At 38.0% G+C, this 18,265-nt stretch overlaps 2 protein-coding genes across 5 annotated transcripts; both read right to left on the bottom strand.

Annotated features, from left to right (window-relative positions):
* Positions 1–1,664: 1,664 nt before the first annotated feature.
* On the bottom strand, positions 1,665–17,835 carry LOC144654642 (uncharacterized). Its single transcript, XM_078514839.1, has 6 exons — positions 17,733–17,835; positions 16,898–17,104; positions 16,207–16,562; positions 14,419–14,619; positions 12,579–12,932; positions 1,665–1,750 (listed from the first exon to the last, which is right to left on the bottom strand). The coding sequence occupies exons 2-5, from the start codon at positions 17,088–17,090 to the stop codon at positions 12,591–12,593; spliced, it is 1,092 nt and encodes a 363-aa protein (XP_078370965.1). The 5' UTR covers positions 17,091–17,104; positions 17,733–17,835; the 3' UTR covers positions 1,665–1,750; positions 12,579–12,590.
* On the bottom strand, positions 1,744–18,175 carry LOC144654643 (uncharacterized). 4 transcript variants are annotated; one of them, XM_078514841.1, is made up of 7 exons: positions 18,108–18,175; positions 8,375–8,705; positions 7,573–7,668; positions 6,857–7,063; positions 5,819–6,165; positions 3,619–3,819; positions 1,744–2,104 (listed from the first exon to the last, which is right to left on the bottom strand). In XM_078514841.1, the coding sequence occupies exons 4-7, from the start codon at positions 7,047–7,049 to the stop codon at positions 1,766–1,768; spliced, it is 1,080 nt and encodes a 359-aa protein (XP_078370967.1). In that variant the 5' UTR covers positions 7,050–7,063; positions 7,573–7,668; positions 8,375–8,705; positions 18,108–18,175; the 3' UTR covers positions 1,744–1,765. The 4 variants fall into 4 exon arrangements, with proteins under 4 accessions (XP_078370967.1, XP_078370969.1, XP_078370966.1 ...); XM_078514843.1 differs by lacking the exon at positions 18,108–18,175 and adding an exon at positions 17,831–17,855 and having other exon boundaries at positions 8,375–8,492; XM_078514840.1 differs by lacking the exon at positions 18,108–18,175 and adding an exon at positions 12,463–12,599 and having other exon boundaries at positions 8,375–8,649.
* Between the last annotated feature and the right edge of the window lie 90 nt (positions 18,176–18,265).

Genomic DNA, 18,265 nt, shown 5'->3' with positions numbered 1-18,265 from the left:
TAAAGAAAGAAAATTTTGCTATTTTCCTGTGTATCTGCTAATTTTGACAGATCCCAGTTATTTTTTTCTTGTCACTTAGTTTTACAGCATTTTTCTAACAGTGTCAAGCCTATTATCGCCTCTGTATTGAATGTTTTAACCAAATAAAAGAATGTTATTTGCGTTCTTGGAGAGTTACCTTGTTCGGAAGGCAAGAGAGGCGTACCTCATTGAAAGAGGTCAAACACTTGAACCTTTAGGATTAAATAAAAAGGATGAAGCATGACATTTCGTAGTTTATATTTACACTCATGTTGTTATTATAGTATTAGCTTACGGTGTTCAAGTCTTTAGTGCCATTTATAGCATCTTATTATATATGTATATCTTCTTTAATTTCATGTTGTAACGTCTCTTTATCCTTTCAAATTTCAAATTTTAACGTTTTTGTTTTTCTACCATTGTTATTTACGCGTTGTATCGTATTTCCCACATTTTATATCTGTAACGTTTAACCTTTAGAGTCATTCTTTGTAAGACCCTGAAGAAGGAAGGCCGTGCCTTCAGAAATATTGGAATTTCAATACAGTCCCAAACCGTTCAATCGGCCTTGCAATTTTTTCTTTATTCGTTTTCCAGTTTAGTTTGAACAATGTTTCGTTCGACCATCTGTACACATGTACATAACAAGGTGAAATTAAAGGTCTTTAAGCTAAACGAGAATTCACGAAGCAGGCGTACAAGTTTCATTTTTCTTTTCTATTTCCACGTTTTCCCAGCCAAATCGTTTTACATGTGCCTGAACTTAGAAGAAACGAATTTTAAGGTCGTGTATTATCGTTTTAGTCCGAGCTTTTGCCACGGTCAGTGAGTTCAAAATTTCACATCACACGCGAGAGGGGGCCTGAAGGGGTAAAAATTGAAGTGGGATTTGGCCAAATTTTTACTGAAAAATGGGATTTGAGTCACTGTGAAAAATGGGATTTGAGTCACTGGGACTGGGAATCACAAACAAATTAACAATAGAACCGTGACTGGGACTTGGAAAATTGGAAAAACAATAGGCTGATAATGGGATTTAGGCAAAATTTGGGCTGGGAAATGGGATTTTATCCCCCCCCCCCCTTTCAGGACTCTCACTTGATGTATTTGCCGCCATTAATTGATGTCGCAATAAAATGGACATAGCTGAAGTTAAGTCGCCAGAAAAAAGTATAAAGGACTGATGAACACAAGTATGAAAGACCTACTGCTCATGATTATCTTAGAATCATAATTCCTTTGCTGTGAGAGTAAGAGTGAGAGAGTACGTCTTCCCTTAGCCTTCTTCAGTTTAAATTAATGTATATTTGACCACTTTATAATTGAATATTTCGGTTCAGGGAGTGATAATACGTCACCGTGCTATGATTTATATGTTTTACTGTTTTCTTTTTTTTCATTTTTTTATTCCAATTTTGCCGCGGCACAAATATTAATCGCATTAAACGTCGCAAGTTTCCCAGAAACCTGCCCCAATCATTGCGAATAGTAAAACCAACTTGTCTAGTTTTCTATGTATTTCAAAACCTCTAATTTCCGATCCCATTATCTTCCTTTATCAATTCTTAAAAAGCATTCTTAAATGTTTGCAGGACCCGCCGATTCCAGCACTTTTGCTTTGGATTACTTGAAACCGCAAAGGAGAAACATGTTAAAGATAAGTATTTAGTTAAAGTATTTTTTTCGTTGTGGTTCTCATGTCGTGCAGAAGGTCTTCGTTTATAATAAGCTAGGACGTACATTATTAAGCATATTCATCATAAAATGAATATTGTTTCATAAAAGGGTATTTCTTTATCATCTCTGTTACGCGCGCTTTTTGCTCCTCGGTCCAGACAACTTTGTCCCTGGTTACTGAAGGAGTTCCGTACAAAACCTTGCTGCATTTTTCGATGTAATCCTCGGAACACGTGACTTGCAAATGGTCACACAATCTCAGCAGCGTTTCTTTGGGTCTTAGCACTGTTTCGTGTCCTGGAATATCGATAACAGCATCTCCGTACCGTTCCCGGACGCGTTGGTTGGCGGCTACAAGTTCAAAGTATTTGTTTATCATAAAGTCTAGCATTCTTGTGTTGTTTATCTGTCAGAAAGAAAATAAGCAAACAAATTATTGCCTCTTGCAACTTATACTAGAACAAAAGTGTAAAGAAGGGACAAACTGTTAGACGCCTCAAGCTTTCCTAACTGGTTAAATTTCTCAGTATTGCATTGCGCATCCCGTACTGCGCATAATTTTACGCGTGATTAGCGCGCGCATATAAAGAAAATGGCGGCTTTTTCTACACGGCTTGGCTCGCAAGAGAGGTAAATCGTCGTTTTCTCGTAAACGAGTACCGGGACCTATCATTTTTTTCTCTGTTTCTGAGTCTTGCAGTCACCTTCTTTCTATAGAATGAATATAAACAAATTCTTATTGTAGAAAAATAAATAATAAACGGAAGCTTGCATTGGTGGCTAATGGTCAGATGTTAATGACTGACATGAAACTCTTTTGAAACTCTTTTCTGCATTAGCCTCCATTGCGAGCTAGTTCCAGTGCAATACCGAGAATACGAATTGGTCTATTGCTGATATTGTAAGGAATTATGGGGCAAATTCAAGACCTTCCTGCTCCTAAATGAATACCGGGACCCCTCTTTTTTGTTTCAAAACCAAAGCTCTCTTGGGATGAACAACCTGTAGGCAAAGTTTGAGCGAAAATCCATTGTCAGTTCTATGACCTTAACTTCTCCGTCATATTTTATTTTTGCCCCCACCCGCCCGGAATAAACCCAAATAAAAAAGAGCTCGGGTAGCCCCCCTTGCCCCAGGCTCTGTTCATTTCCTCGCCTAACCACACTGCTAATGACATCCCCATCGAAAAAGTCTTCTCCAACCGAGACTCAATCCGTAAGGCAAAAGGCAGAACACTTGATCCCGATGGCCTTAACATACGCGAAGAAACCTATTAGTTTTTCTACTTGTACTATTTTATTGTCATTTTTAAGCTTATCATATTTTAAATTTTTTATTTTACACTGTTTACGTATTTCCTGTATTTAGTTTTACGTATTTCCGGTATTTCGTAAGATACCATTATCACCATATAAATTTAAACATAGCCAATGTAAACTCCATTGTACCTGAAGAAGGCTGGTTTAGGGCTTTCCACAAGTTGCTCGAGATTTCCCAAAAAGTTGCCCGTAATTTCTCAAAAAGTTGCTCAAAAGTTGCTCCAAAAATCCAAAAAAGTTGCTTCTGATAATAAAAGTTGCTCGAAAGTTGAAACGTCTTCAGATGTTCCCCGAAAGACTTCGGCAAACTTTGTAAATCTTCGGAAACGTTCGTGTCGCCTTTGAACAACACTCGGATAACCTTCGGAGATTTTCGGTCTGGAAATTGCTCAAAATGCAACAAGTTGCTCGAGAGGAAAAAAGTTGCTCGAAGGGGAAAAAGTTGCTCGAATCATGAAAAGTTGCCAAAAAGTTGCCGAGCAACTTGTGGAAAGCCCTAGGCTGGTTTGGCCAACCGAAATATAGTACAAAACTAATTCTATCATTCTACGTTGTATCGGTCTCTGCTTTTTAATTTCTGGCTTCATAACATCCAACTCACCTTTACTCCTTCTTCTCTAACATTGTCACGTGAATATGTTCTGCGAAGCATCATGGTCGATATGTTGTCAAAGGGGTTCCTGATGACGTGTATGAATTTCATTGGTACTTGAACGACTTGATGGATTTCTTCTAGAATTTTCATGCTGCTAAGGTCCGTTAACGCCTGTGATGTCCTACCACCTTTCTTGTCGCCGATGACCTTCCAAATCAAAGGCTCTTCGAGCAACCTCATGGTAATTCGATGGATGAAATGCCGACCTCCGCATTTTTTCTAAATAAGTGTCCAATAAAGTAAAGCAATCTCACTTTGCTTTATTTTTCCACGTGAGTTGCGACATTGATGGCTCGTGCTTTCAGGGGTCGTAGCGCTATTCAGTTTTCACAACCAAAATATTTACCGGTTAGTGTATTACCTTTGATCCTTTTAAGCATTAAGTAAATTTGTTTTGTGAATATGTTTACTTTTCTGTCAGCACGTATAGCGTTATTTTTGAGCAGCGAAAAAAAATTGAGAGAAAAGATACGCCCGAGCACTTCGTGTATCTGCTCGAGTCAAAAAGATGAAAAACGGATGACGTGACACGAGGTGACGTGACGCGAAACAAAAACGTGCCGTGGATGTTGTGTTGACTAAAACACGTCACAAGGCGAGCGTAATAATTTTAACAGTTTTTAAGCGTAACTATATGTAGTTCATTGGTGCTATCAGTAATGTCACAATCTCACTTAATTTGCCTTCGAATGTTTTCTTGCGTGAATGGGTCATTGATAGTTTTTTTCTTCAAATAAGCGTTCAATAATGTAACACAATCTCACTTTATTTCCCTGTGAATTTCCATGGGAATTGCGTCATTGATGGTTCGTGCTCTCAGGCTTCGTAGCGCGAATTCTATTTTATCACAAAAAATATTTAAGTGTAACCTTTGATCCTTTTTAGCATTATATAAATTTGTTTTGTGAATATGTTTACTTTTCTGCCAGCACGTATAGCGTTATTTTAAGCAGCCATTAAAATTTGAGAGAAAGATGCGCGTTTCTGCACGACTCAAAAAGATGAAGAACGGATGACGTGACACGAAGATGATGTGACGCGAAAAAAAAAAACGTGCATGAATGTTGTGTTTACTAAAACGCGTCTTTGAATGTTTTCTTACGTGAATGGGTAATTGATAGCCTATGCTCTGAGGCTTCGTTGAGCGAATTCTTTTCTCTTTTATCACCAGAGGATAAGTGGAAGTGATCCTCTTTCGATTTGTTTTGTGAAATTCAATTTAGTTCCCTGAAAGAGAGAGACCCTGGAACGAGGTTGAGATTTGATTGACATGTGCTGAATGCGTTTAAAGGACCTTTCTGTCAGCACGTTTCTCGTTTTAATGCTAAATTAATTGCGGTTTGATATCAGAATCGAGTGAGTGAGTGTTCGAGTGAGAAAATGCGGCCCATAACATAACCTCATTACCATTCGGTAAAAAGTGATGTCACTTTATAAATCCAGTCAAACTAAATGTTTCGTTATAAGTAGCATGCCTGTAAACTAGCTATCTCGTTGAGATATGAAGCTAAGTGCATGACCACTATAAACACATATTTTTTTATTTTTATTTTTTTTTTAAGTATGGCAAATCTCTTGATGATAAATAACCTCGGGACACTGTAGGATTCTATGATGCATTTTGTACTATTGGTTCAACTTCATTCAGTGCTAAAACATATTGATAGCTAATATACAATTAAATTAAGTGACTGATAATGCTACAGCAAGATATACGAAAACTTCATAGAACAGGATAGTCTAACATTTAGAAGACACTCAGCACTTATGTCCAGGATTGAAGGCAAGTATTGCTTAATGAGTACTTCATGATTGACTATGTTATTTGACATTTCCATATTACTTCATATTTGACAGATTTTGGTGTGTTTTGGTAAACTTTTATTAATGAAGACACTTTGTGATGCCTGTCATGAGGAACGTGAATTTCATTAGCGTTCAATGCTAGACATAACTGTATTGTTGCTCCCCCCGGATCAGATGCTAGTCCACCAGGTAACACCCCCCCCCCCCCAACCCACCCACCCGCTAAGGATTTTTGGCAGATCAATTGCCCTAACGGCCGATATCCATTTATACACCTGTACAATCATACCCAAGTACAACGCATAAACCACTACTGAGTCCAAAGACCAACTTGCGATACCTTTATTTTCTTTTGATATCTTCCTTGCCACAGACCAGGGACTTTGTATGTGTATGTTTTGAGCGAGCTCTTGCCACGAATCAGATACTTGGCTTGTTTGAAGGAACGCAGGTGAAGGTCGTAAAACAAAACATATTTTTGCAGGTTTTTCTGTTTAAGTTCCGTTGACTGGTATTTGCTCCATCTTGCCATTATATCGTACTCATGCGGGATGATAATTTCTGGGTGTGCATCCAACAAGGCGGCCACTAAGCTGTGACTACTGCGAGGATATCCAATGAACATCACAAATGTCTCCACTCCGTCGTACAATTTAATCAGCTTCTCTGATAGGAGAGGCCCTCCGGCTAAAAAATTAATTTTGTAAATACTTTTTTTGTGTGACGTATTTTTTTTAATCTATGGGTGACGTTGAATAACGGGGAAAGTTAAGTATTGCATTTGTGTTTCCTACAAACAGCAAAATTCTACTTTTGGGTGTCTTCAAATAGTTCCATCAAAGTAGCTCACTATGATAATACGTGTCTCACAGGACTTCACAAGAGTAGATATTTTTGTGAGAAAGGTACAGGTAATTAGTTCCACTAGCAGTCTGCGTGTATAAGTTTCTCTGGCTGGGGAATAATTATTTCTTATTAACTGAGTGTGAGGGCGGCTATTGAGAGAATATCGCCCGGTTCTTTTTACGGACTGAGCGAAGCAAGTTCCATACAGGAACGATCGAGGGCGATATTATTTTAACTCTTGCCAGCTCGGCACCGCACTGAAGTATCGAGAACTAGTTTATTACATGTATTTGACTCTCCCTAAACATGCGACAGAGGAGCAGGGGAGTAAGAGTTTCTCGCCAGCTTACTCGCCAGCACCCCTCGTGTGCTGCGAGAGGGAGGGGGGTTTGATGAGGTTTGAGGATGAGGCTGACACTAATTCGAACACAAAAGTTGCTAATCTGCAAACTAACGCCCAGTCAGCTGTCGAGCTAACCAGTCTTACCCGCTGGTCAAGCGTAAGGAAAATCCTGCTAAACCGGTTACTTACCGCTTTGGAGGCCTGTCTTTGAGGGAGGAATGGACTCTTTGTTTTCTTGTTTAACCTGCTCCTTCAATGGTGAGGACGTTTCTAGAATCTTTAAAGCTTCGTTTTCTGTTTTGCTTCTAATAATGTAATTAACCAAAACGGAGCCAGCCAAAAGTAATATAAACAGCAGAGTGAATCTCTTGGTTAATGTCATCGTCAAAACTGACACTGAAATGGAACAAAAAAGCGACAGCGAATTTTTATGCTACAGTGGATTTGCATATAATAAAAACCCGCGAGTAAAAACTTATAACATTTAAGAACCTGTTAGGCTAATCTTATCACCGCACAAACCAATTTTTAACAAATTTGTAAATTAGAACCCCTTTTTATAAGAACTTGTTTAGCCTAAAATTTGGAAACAGGATTTTTTTCTAAAATTGATTAAAAATATTTACTTTGGGTAAAATAAGTTTGGAGAAGGCATTACTTTACATGTATATAATATTATGTTTGGAGTAATTAGTGCTTTATTTTTACATAAACACGTATGCGGTATGCAAATTTTATACAAGGAACAAGCCAAATACATCTACCACTAAATGTTCCATTTGCAACAATGTAATTTTTTTTTCAGAAAATAAGAACCTCTTAGGAACCTAAATAGCCTAAACGTGTGTTAACTACCATTTATACAAGAACATGTTTAGGCTAACCTGGAAAAATTAGGTTCTTACCTGCGGGTTTTTACTGTAGTTTGGAAGTACTTAAATCCTCTCTAATTAAGGTTTTCAGCATTTTTCGGCCACGTAACCCTAACAGTTTTCTAACACCTAGGTGGAGAGTAGCAGTATGGAACAACACTGTCTTAGTTAAGAACACATATTCTGCAACTTATAACGGAATTGTTGGGGACAAAATTACAGGTATTGCCGCTCCGAAGCTCAGTCGGACAACTGAGTCGATAATTTATGATCACAACATACACGTTACGTGTACAACTTCATCATGATAATTATGATAATTCGCGGCATCCCAGTCACTGTTCGCAGAATTTTAGAACTTTTAATACCTTTTTAATAAATACGCCGAAAAAAATGATTTTTGCCAATCAGTTGTAAAGAATCTTTATTCTTGACATCCTGATCAATGATACGTTTTGTTTTCTGCGTTAACAATTAACGTTGCAAATTTAAATTAAACGTCATCGATTCTTTAACACTTGCTCTGTAAAATAACTAGACTATCAATGAAAATTTTATTCTGCGTGAGCACAAAAATGCGGATGGTACCCCAAAGAGTAAATTAAACAATCAAAAGAAACTTGATACACAGACGTTTAAACGTGAACCTGCGTCTGCACCATTAACAACGCATTTCAAAATAAGCGCTTTCTACTGAAAAACTGAAAAAGTACAGAGCAACATATTTGAAATAAAATTTCTGTCGCTTAGTTCTACAGGACCTGAAAGTTTAAGAATTTGATCATGAACGGCAGTGTATACAGTATTTGTTGAAAATAAAATATATATTACCTACCTTGAATATTCTTTGTATAACTGCATCAAACGACTTCCTACGCAAAAGATCAAAACCGGCCCACAGCCGTGACATGGACAAACGGTTGGTCTTTTAGTTAGTTTTAAAATCGTTCTACCTGTCTTCTCTGGCAAACAACACTGCAGTCCGGACCAGAGCCTGAACAAACACGATGACAATGGTTTCATTCCCGTTTAGCCCGGGCCACGAGAAAACTCTTTCACATCCTTGACAACGGAAATTGCTTTCACAAACACGTCAAAAGCGCCTACCTCCTGCAAACAATGTTTAGTCTGTTATTTCCTTTTATCAGTTTTGCATGTACTCTTCCCTTTCTTTAGTAACATTCTGACAATTTACGAAGCTCTAACCAACACATATAACCTGTCACTGATGAAGGAGTGAATGATTCTTGAAGTTGTGTTTAATGAGACTATTACGTAACAGCTGTAACAAAATGTTATTAAAATTTTACACCTAGAAATTATGTATTTTAAGGTGGCTCGTACCAGTTTTCAGGTTTTTGACTGTGCGACCTTTGAAAGAAAATGGCCAAAAAATCAATTAAAGATCGTAACAAAATTTTTGTATGATTAAATTACCCATTGTGTTATTGATCCAAAATATCAATAATTACGTCATCAGTGGTTACCATGGCAACGATAGCCAATGGTTTTTAGGACCCTTTTTCAGCTTCCGGTGCTTACATCTTGAAAACTAACTCGATGACCCCCATTTTTTTTCTCGTGATAACTTTTGGCATCTGAAAAAAGAAACTGTATAATTATTTTAAAAAATTTCTACGAAGCGGAGTTTTTGCAAATGCAAAAAAGGGCAATTTGTAAGTAATTAACTGATTCCTTTCGTAGAATTTTTTTAGATTTTTTCTGAAGTTTCCTTTACATAAAAGGAAAATATTAGGGCAATAAAAAATAGGGGTCATCGGGTTAGTTTTCTTGCTAAAGCCTTCGCGAACTCAATAATTCCCACGCGCGTTTCCGCGCACTTTAAAATTTCGATTTTAAAAGTTTGGATTTTACTCATGCTCAGTTCCGACTACCGCTGATCTTTGCGGGCACATACGCGCGCACACGCGTGGACTTCCCCTCGCTTTGTCTGCGAAACTTTTCGGCTAAGGATTTCAGGGGATTTAGCCAGTTTCAGTTGGCGCCAGTTGTGCCTCTTAGGTCTTACTTTTAAGTATTTCTTTGTCTGAGTAATCATGTGTTTGACAGCGAACTCAAATAAGCTGAAACGAAAAAAGTGGAATTGACTCACGATCTCCGACAAGATCGATCGTAGCACATGCGAATCTGCTTTTGTAACTCGAGCAGTGAGATCCGAAAACATTTTGACTGACGAACATTAAGTTTACTTAGGATGTTCTTGTTGAAACAACTTCAGTTGAACGCGGAATTTTTTCTTAAATTGAAGAAAAGCAACCTCGCGCTGGGCCGCCATCAATCAATCAATCAATCAATCAATCAATCAATCAATCAATCAATCAATCAATCAATCAATCAAATTTATTTAATCTCGGAGCTAATGGGGCTGACTGACAGCAGTTCTTCTGTAAACATTTTCATTTGATTTTCACGACAGAAGAAAACTGAGTCTACACGTAACCTTGAATTTTCAAACAGAAATGCCAGTCACCAGGTTCAGCCAAATACCAACTGGTGAGCCAAAGAATGCTGTGTAGAATTGGATAGGTAAGGCCCGGTTCAGACGCCGATCTTTTCATGAGCCGAACCTAATTCCTTGAATTAAGTACATGAAAAGATCGGCGTCTGAATCAAATTAGAACGGCTATTTTAATTTGGAACGGCTCACCCGTTTTTCCCGCCTGGCTTGGCCGAGAATTTCGCCTGTGGAACGCCTTTGGAACGGCTTTGATTCAGACGCCGTACTTTTCATGTGCCGATCCTAATTCATAAATTATCATAATATATTTAGACTGGTTTTATTGGAACTGTATTAGGAACGGCCTCGGAAAGGCCAAAAAGTACGGCGTTTGAATTAAGAGGAGTACTTTTGTCAATTTGGGTCGGTCCAAATTCGAATTGGGTTCGGCTCATGAAAAGTACGGCGTCTGAACCGGGCCTAACTACGCCGAGGAACACCTCACTGAGCAAGAGCAAGAGAAGGAGCAAGAGTAATTATATTTTATTTTTTCTCCCTTATTTTTCTAGAAATTTTGTTGCGACACAAGATGTAGAAAACGTTACAAATGTAACATGCGTGAACCATTGCCCAGTCACTGCGAATATTCAGGAACAAAGCAACTTCTCGCTTTTCCTAAATATTTCAAAACAAGAGAATATTCTCTTGTTCAAAACCTCTAAGACCTCTAATTTCCCATCCCATTTTCTTCCTTCATAAATATCTTGAAATATTTTCAAAATCGTCAAGAAAGACTTAATTGCTTGCAGGACCGATGTCAGAACACTTGAATTACATGAAACCGCAAAAGAGAAACATGTTTTAATATGTTAAAAGAGTGAATGTCGGTAAAAATCAAAGAACATCTTGAAAATGTGCCCACAGGGTCGAAAAAACCAGTAGTGCCTCAAATCGTTTGATATTGTGACAAAAGAGACTTCATACATACTTCTCCAAGGTTTCATTTTCATTATTGTCGGATCTTGTGAATCTTTTGCATTAACGCCGAAGAGATTTGCACAAAATGAACATCTTTCTAGCGAGTGTTATATCGTTAGATACTCAAACTAAACTATGCTTCCAGGAAAAATTGCCGTTGTCAGTGCTTGATAACGGTAGAAATTGACATTATAAAATGTCTTCTTGTGACTGAGATGCGAACTGTGTTGTTTATTTAGAATATTACTTATTTTGAACCGACTCGTTTAAATCGCAATGAGGTCGCTGAGGTCATTCATGCAAAACAACTACTAGATCCTACACATGAAACCGTAAGGTTACAAAACAATGACTGGACTCTCTGGATAAGATTTGAGACACTACAGGTCAGCTTTTTGCCTCGCTGGATAAAGCTTATTTTTTACTTTTCCAGCAAACGGCACGCAATGCATGCAGAAGCGATGACGTTTCACAAACGCAAAAGAATATATACGTAGCTGACAGCTCCTGTGTTGATTGCTTGTTCAACGAAAGTTGCATTATCTTGTAGCGTGAAATCCAATACATGATATACGAAACAAGGTCAAACGCTGAGTTGAAATTTGTCGTGTTTATAGATAAACTTTTGATTTTTACAAGAGACATTTCTGTTGCGTTACAACTATTGTTGATTTAGTTAATTTTTGATTTACGTTTCTCGGCTGGCCGCTCTAGGTGTTTAATCATTGTTATAAGATATTATATTTCACAAGCACGTTTCCAGTCGATCGGAGTCGCACGTTTTGAGGAGTCTCTCGGAGTATTTTGGAGCTATTTTTCATTGGAGTTTCAACCCTTGGTGTTAGATCAGATGTAAGTCGTTTTCTATATTTTCCTTTTTTGTAGTTTCATTTATATTCATTTAGCTTTTCATTCCGTGTACCTTTTGTAACACTACAATCGTCTATTGATTTCTAGTTTTTACCGTAAGTGATGTACAAGCGGCCCAGCCTAATCTCCAAATAAATACCGTTGAATTGCTGACTGTTGTGCACCGCTTTGGTTAAGCTGGCGAACTCCGTTACTGCCCGGGAGTATTTTGCTTTGTGTTCTACGTGGCGATTTCTTGATTTCTGTTCATGTAACGTTCCTACTCATCGCTCGATCGCGCACAACAGACTAAAAGATCCCGTCCACTTGCCCGATGACATTAAGCGATGACGTCATCGCTTAAAAATGAGAAAAGTTCATCTAATTATTCGTGCCTTGATTGGTTGATGACGAACCACAGATAAAAGTAATAACAATATATTTTCTAAAAAAGGGCCAGTGTATGCGATAACAATTAAGAAAGATTCTTAGCGATGCTAACGTCCGTGTAGCGAGAAGCCAAAAAGTGTAAAATTTCGAGTGAAATATGAGCTTCGGTTACGAATACCGTTTTTACGAATTTCTGTACTTATATTGGATATTTTAAAAAACTAACGCCATATCGTTCATTTACTTACCTAGCCCAACAAACTGTCAAGTATGAGCAAATTCGATGTTTTGACCGTGGCCATGATTTCTTTGATTTTTACTGATTCCTTATGCGGTCTTCGTGCATAAGGTCTCAGTTTTATACTAAGTTAGGACATTATTTAGGATATTCATCAAATGAATATTGTTTCAGAAAAGGGTATTTCTTCATCATCTGTGTTACGCGCGCTTTTTGCTCCTCGGTCCAGACTACTTTGTCCCTGGTTACTGAAGGAGTTCCGTACAAAACCTCGCTGCATTTTTCGATGTACTCCTCAGAACACGTGACTTGCAAATGGTCACACAATCGTAGCAGCGTTTCTTTGGGTCTTAGCACTGTTTCGTGTCCTGGAATATCGAGAACAGCATTTCCGTACCGTTCCCGGACACGTTGGTTGGCGGCGACAAGTTGAAAGTATTGGTTAATGATGTTGTTTAATCTTAGTCCTGTGTTGTTTATCTGTCGGAAAGAAAACAATCAAACAAATAAATTAATGCCTCTTAAATCTATTTAAAAGCTAAAAAAGTATATAAAAATTAAAATATTTAACAATTAAACGAATATGAAACTAAGGTAAGTAAATATCAAGTAAAATAAAATCTAATTAAAAGCTATTCTAAAAGGGTGTGTTTTTAACGATGATTTAAACCTATTAATATTTCTCTCGTTACACAACTCTTGCGGTAAATTGTTCCATAATTTCGGAGCAGCCGCCGAAAAAGCACGGTCTCCTAGTGTCTTTGTAGTCAAACATTTTGGCGGCTGCAGTCGCAAACCTCTTGAAGATCGAAGATCATATAATTTGCTACGTTTAATGGTTATCAGTTCACATATGTATTTTGGGGCAAGCCCATAAATTGCTATACTAAAACCAACGTGTAAAGAAGGGACGATCTATCAGACATCTCAAGTCTTTATTTGTTCTCTTTATACTAGCTATGTTCAAACGGACTTAAGTAGAATACAGTCAACTCTCTCTCTTAACGGACACCTCTATAAGACGGACACCTCTATAAGACGGACATCTGATGTTGGTCCCGTCCTTGCCGTTTTTCAGTCATTTACTGTAACTAAACTCCGTATAAGACCGACACCTCTCTAAGACGGACAGCTGGAGGCGGTCCCGAAGGTGTCCGATTTAGAGAGACGGAGTTGACTGTAGCTGATTCTGACACACAATCCTGCTAGTGCCCGTCTTTATAATAAGCACAAACAGACGCACTAGAAAAATCTTGCCCAAGGCGGATTACGTGTCTCTAACATAAAACAGCCACAATATATCGATAAACCCAGAATCAGGTCAAGGCGCGCTAACCAATAGTTTCTACATTTTATTACCTTTACAGTGATATATACTTTATTATTATTACATAGTAGAACAGGGCAAAAATACGGACGGACAAACTTACGGAATACGGATCCAAACTTAGTGGAAAAATAGTGGAATTATAAATCCCTTATTTGATGGTTTAACATATAATACGAGCGGACATTTTGCTCTTTGTTCGTATTTTTCCGAGCCCCGTATACGCATCTCGCAAAATATCCGCGCGTATTATATGTTAAACGATCTTCAAATAACTGCCTTACAACTGGTCGGCTGGTGCGCATTAGCGTCCGACAGCGGTTTTGCTGCAAATAATATTCTGTCCCTGCGTAGGTGTGTCTACTTCCGAGAAAAATGGCAGCTCCTTTCCAGAGTTGTTGGACAACGATTTGAAATTTTTACGAAGCCAAAAACTACCCGACCTTAGTGATCGAATTTTAAAAATTAAAATTAACTGTGAAATCATCATCAGATCCCACTCAGAGTTTCTCAGTCATGTTTGTTTTTTTTTAACCCTACCCCCACCCCCCTCACTCCCTCCCCCCCCCCGAAATAATCCAAAACGATCTCGGGTAGAAACTCTCGTTCCAGGCTCTGGCTTCATAACACCCAACTCACTTTTACTCCTTCTTCTCTAACTTTGCCACGTGACAATGTAGCGCGAAGCATCATGGTAGATATGTTGTCAAAGGGGTTCCTGATGACGTGTATGAATTTCATTGGTACTTGAACGACTTGATGGATTTCTTCTAGAATTTTCATTTTGCTGAGTTCCGTTAACTGCTTTGACGTCACGCCTCCTTTCTTGTCGCCTATAACCTTTCAAAAAAAAGTGATGTAACACTTTTATAAATCCAGTCAAATTAACTTCTGTATTCTATTTGTTTCGTTATAAATATGCATGGACAAAACTCTTGATGAGTGACAATAACCTCGGGATTCAAAATTTTCGTGTAGTTAAAGGATTAAGAATGATTGTCATATATTGACATTGTTAGATTCTATGCTGTTTGTACTACAGTGTATTGGTTCAATTTCATTCAGTGATACAACATATTGAAAGCAAATATACAATTAAAAATAGGACTCGTAATGCTAAGAAAAGACATTTAAAATTAACATTAAAAAAGTGAGGAATTTGAAAACGGAGACCGTTACAATGTAGAATGAATTTAAATTCTGTTTACTATATTTCGGCTGGCCAAACAAGCCTTCCTCGGGTACAGTGGGAGTTTACATTATTGTAAGGGGTGAATTAGTATTGCAGTACTTTTTTGAAAATGTATTGCTACTCCCCTGGATAGGATGCTATTCCAACGCAGGCTACACCCCCCCCCCCCCCCATCACTCCACCAAGGCGTTTTGCAAATCAGTTGCATAGGTAAGGTAAGGTAAAACTTTATTTATGCAGGGTGGCCCATTCAGCACAGTGGCTGGTCTCCAGAGGGGCCCTGCTAAATACAATTTCTAAAAATATAAAATATCTAATTGTATAAAAAAGTTATAAAAATAGAGTTAAAAGCTAATGTCTAGTAATTAAAATAGTTATATAAAAAGAGTTTAAAAACTAAAACGAATACAAGCATGAACTGGTATATAAAAAAAGATAATATCAAAAATTAGGAGCTATGAAAAAAGTGGGCTTTAACAAGATTTTTAAAAGAGGAGAGAGATACAGCTTGTTGAATTTTTAAAGGAAGTGAGTTAAAAAGGGCTGAGCCAGAAAATCTAAAAGTACGCTTGCCAAGGCTAAGCTTGGGTTTAGGTAGATGGAGGTCAGCCTTCCTTCGAGTGTTGTAGCCATGTAAATTGCATGCCCTATGAACGGCCGATATTCATTTTAAGTATATACCACACAAGTGAATAGTGCTTTTCGCGTGCGCTGATTGGTTAACTCGGAGGTTAGCAAAGTACTATACACCTCCGAGCAGCTAAAGAGAAACAAAATGCCTTCGCCCGTCGCTTTGTTTACCGAAAGTGATGTTATGGTCCGCCAGTTATTGAACTTGTGTGGTATATACTAAAACAATTATTTACCTCAGTGTCGGTGAATGTGGTGGATATTTACCACTATTCACCTCCACTTCGGTGAATAATTGGGGAATATCCGCGCGCGCTCAAAGCAAAGTAACATATCTCATTCTTACATAAGTGATATTCCGCAAGTGATATTCCCCAGTTTACGAACTTTGTGATTTATGTTCGCGCGTTAAGTTTTTCAGCCCGAGTAAATTGCTAAATTAAATAGAACCAAGAGAGGACAACTGTTCGCTTTTTGGAACAGATAATGTCCGCAGACAAATATCCGTGCATATTTTCGCGCCAAATGGAGGCTATTGTTTAAATACACCAGTACATTCATACCCAAGTACACCGCATTAACAACTAGACAAAGGACCAGCTTACCTTTATTCTCTTTTGATATTTTCCTTGCAATAAACCAGGCACGTTGTATGTGTATTTTGTTGTTGTGTTAGAGTTATTGGAACGAATTCCAAACTTAGCTTGTCTCATCGAATACTGGTGAAGGTTGTAAAACAAAACATATTTTTGCAGGTTTTTCTGTTTCATTTTTGATGACTGGTATTTGCTCCATCTTGACATTATATCGAACTCGTGTGTGATGATAATTTCTGGGTGAGCATCCAACAAGGCGCCCACTAAGCTGTGACTACTGCGAGGATATCCAATGAACATCACAAATGTCTCCACTCCGTCGTACAATTTAATCAGCTTCTCTGAAAGCCACCAAGGCATTCCCGCTATAAAAAGAAAGAAATCGGTTTGGTAATTCTAATTGGCATTTTTTAACTTGCTTACACAAGCAGCTACAAAACTATAAAGGGCACGGATAAGAGACACCGAAATTTCCAAATATTCGTGGCAAGAGAAGTTTCTCTTGTTCGTGGATAGGCAGTGAGCGACACGACTGATTGAATAAACAGGGAAATTAACGTTTGTTATTCTACTTTAGGGCTTCTTGAAGAGCTTCAGACTTATTCGAACCTAAAAGTTGTCTAACGCCCAAGTCAACTGTCAAGCTAACTAGCCTTACCCGCTGATCAAGCAAAAAGATCCGGCTAAACCGGTCACTTACCGGTTTGGAGGCCTGGCCTTGAGGCAGGAATGGACTCTTTGCTATCTTGTTTTACATTCTCCTTCAATGGTGAGGACGTTTCTAGAATTTTCGAAGCTTCATTTTCTGTTTTGCTTCTAAAAATGTAATAAACCAAAACAGAGGCAGCCAAAAGTGATATAAACAGCAGACGGAATCTCTTGGTAAATGCCATCGTCAAAACTGTTACTGAAGACGAAAAAATGACAGTGAAGTTTCATAGAATGCTAGTTAAAGGGTTCGTATAGAGTTTTGGAAATACTGAAACCTTTTGACTATAGTTTTTCAGATCAGCCTTAACTGTTCGCCAACACCTAGGTGGAAAGTAGCAGTGTGAAACTTTAATAGTTAAATTCGATAACCTTGATGAATTCTTGGACACAAATTTGTAGGTTTTGCCGCTCCGAAGGCCATGCTAGACGATATTTTATGACAACAACTTGACGTGTATGTTGCGTGTAAAACCTTGAATCTATTATGATAATTAAGATAATTCGCGACATCCCTGTCACTGTTCTCAGAAACATAGGACTTTAACTAAAGGAAACTAGATATACAGGCGTTTCGCCCTGACCATTAAAAAAAAAAAATTGGATATTAATTTTCCTGAATTTACTAGACAATCTATTCATCCTACTCACCATTAACAACGCAATTCAAAATGAGCTTTTTCTACTGGAAAAGTACAGAGCAACGAACTTAATTTCAATAAAATTTCTGTAACTTAGTTTGCCGAGACCAGAAAGTTTACCAATTTGACCATGAACGGGCGGTCTATGCAGTATTTGCAGGGAATACTATTTTATATCTTACCTACCTTTGCTATTCGTTGTTCTTGAATAATTGTATCAAAACCGGCCCGCAGAACATGAATAATCGGTCGGTATTTTAGCCGCAGTTTTAAATTTGTTCTACCTGTCTTTCTCTGGCAAATAACACTACAGTCCGAATCAGAACCAGAACTCTCGCACTAAGACGACTTGTCCGTCTCCATTTCCGTCTCTAGCGTGAAAACGACCATTAACTGCATACAGAAAATGCTCCAGCAAAGCTTCCGCGACAAGTCTTCAATCAGACATGGCCGTGCCACGAGAAAACTATTTAAAATCCTTGGTAACGAAAATTGCTCTCACAAACACGCCGTTAGTCTTATTTCCATTTATCACTTTGAAATCAGTTCTACGCTCTTCACTTTTCTTTAGTTATATTCTGTGTTTGTCATAAACAATTTACGAAGCTCTAACCAACACATATAACCTGTCGTTGATGAATGATTCTTAAAGTTGTGTTTTATAATGAGACTATTCACTAACACAACGTTTGGTTATTATAATTTTACACATAGAAATT

Source organism: Oculina patagonica, chromosome 5 (genome assembly GCF_052425735.1).
Source record: "Oculina patagonica isolate OP01 chromosome 5, crgOcupat, whole genome shotgun sequence".
Lineage (NCBI taxonomy): Eukaryota > Metazoa > Cnidaria > Anthozoa > Scleractinia > Oculinidae > Oculina > Oculina patagonica.
The sequence above is the reverse complement of the archived record's forward strand: the minus strand, read 5'-3'. Positions and strand labels throughout refer to the sequence as shown.

Coding starts and splice junctions, on each gene's coding strand:
- LOC144654643 (XM_078514841.1), bottom strand. CDS start 7,049: ATGACATTAACCAAGAGATTCACTCTGCTGTTTATATTACTTTTGGCT. Junction 3,820..5,818: donor GATATCAAAAGAAAATAAAG/GTATCGCAAGTT, acceptor TTGATTTGGAAG/GTCATCGGCGACAAGAAAGG. Junction 2,105..3,618: donor TTAGAGAAGAAGGAGTAAAG/GTGAGTTGGATG, acceptor TCTTTCTGACAG/ATAAACAACACAAGAATGCT.
- LOC144654642 (XM_078514839.1), bottom strand. CDS start 17,090: ATGGCATTTACCAAGAGATTCCGTCTGCTGTTTATATCACTTTTGGCT. Junction 16,563..16,897: donor AAGGCCAGGCCTCCAAACCG/GTAAGTGACCGG, acceptor TTCTTTTTATAG/CGGGAATGCCTTGGTGGCTT. Junction 14,620..16,206: donor AATATCAAAAGAGAATAAAG/GTAAGCTGGTCC, acceptor TTTTTTTGAAAG/GTTATAGGCGACAAGAAAGG.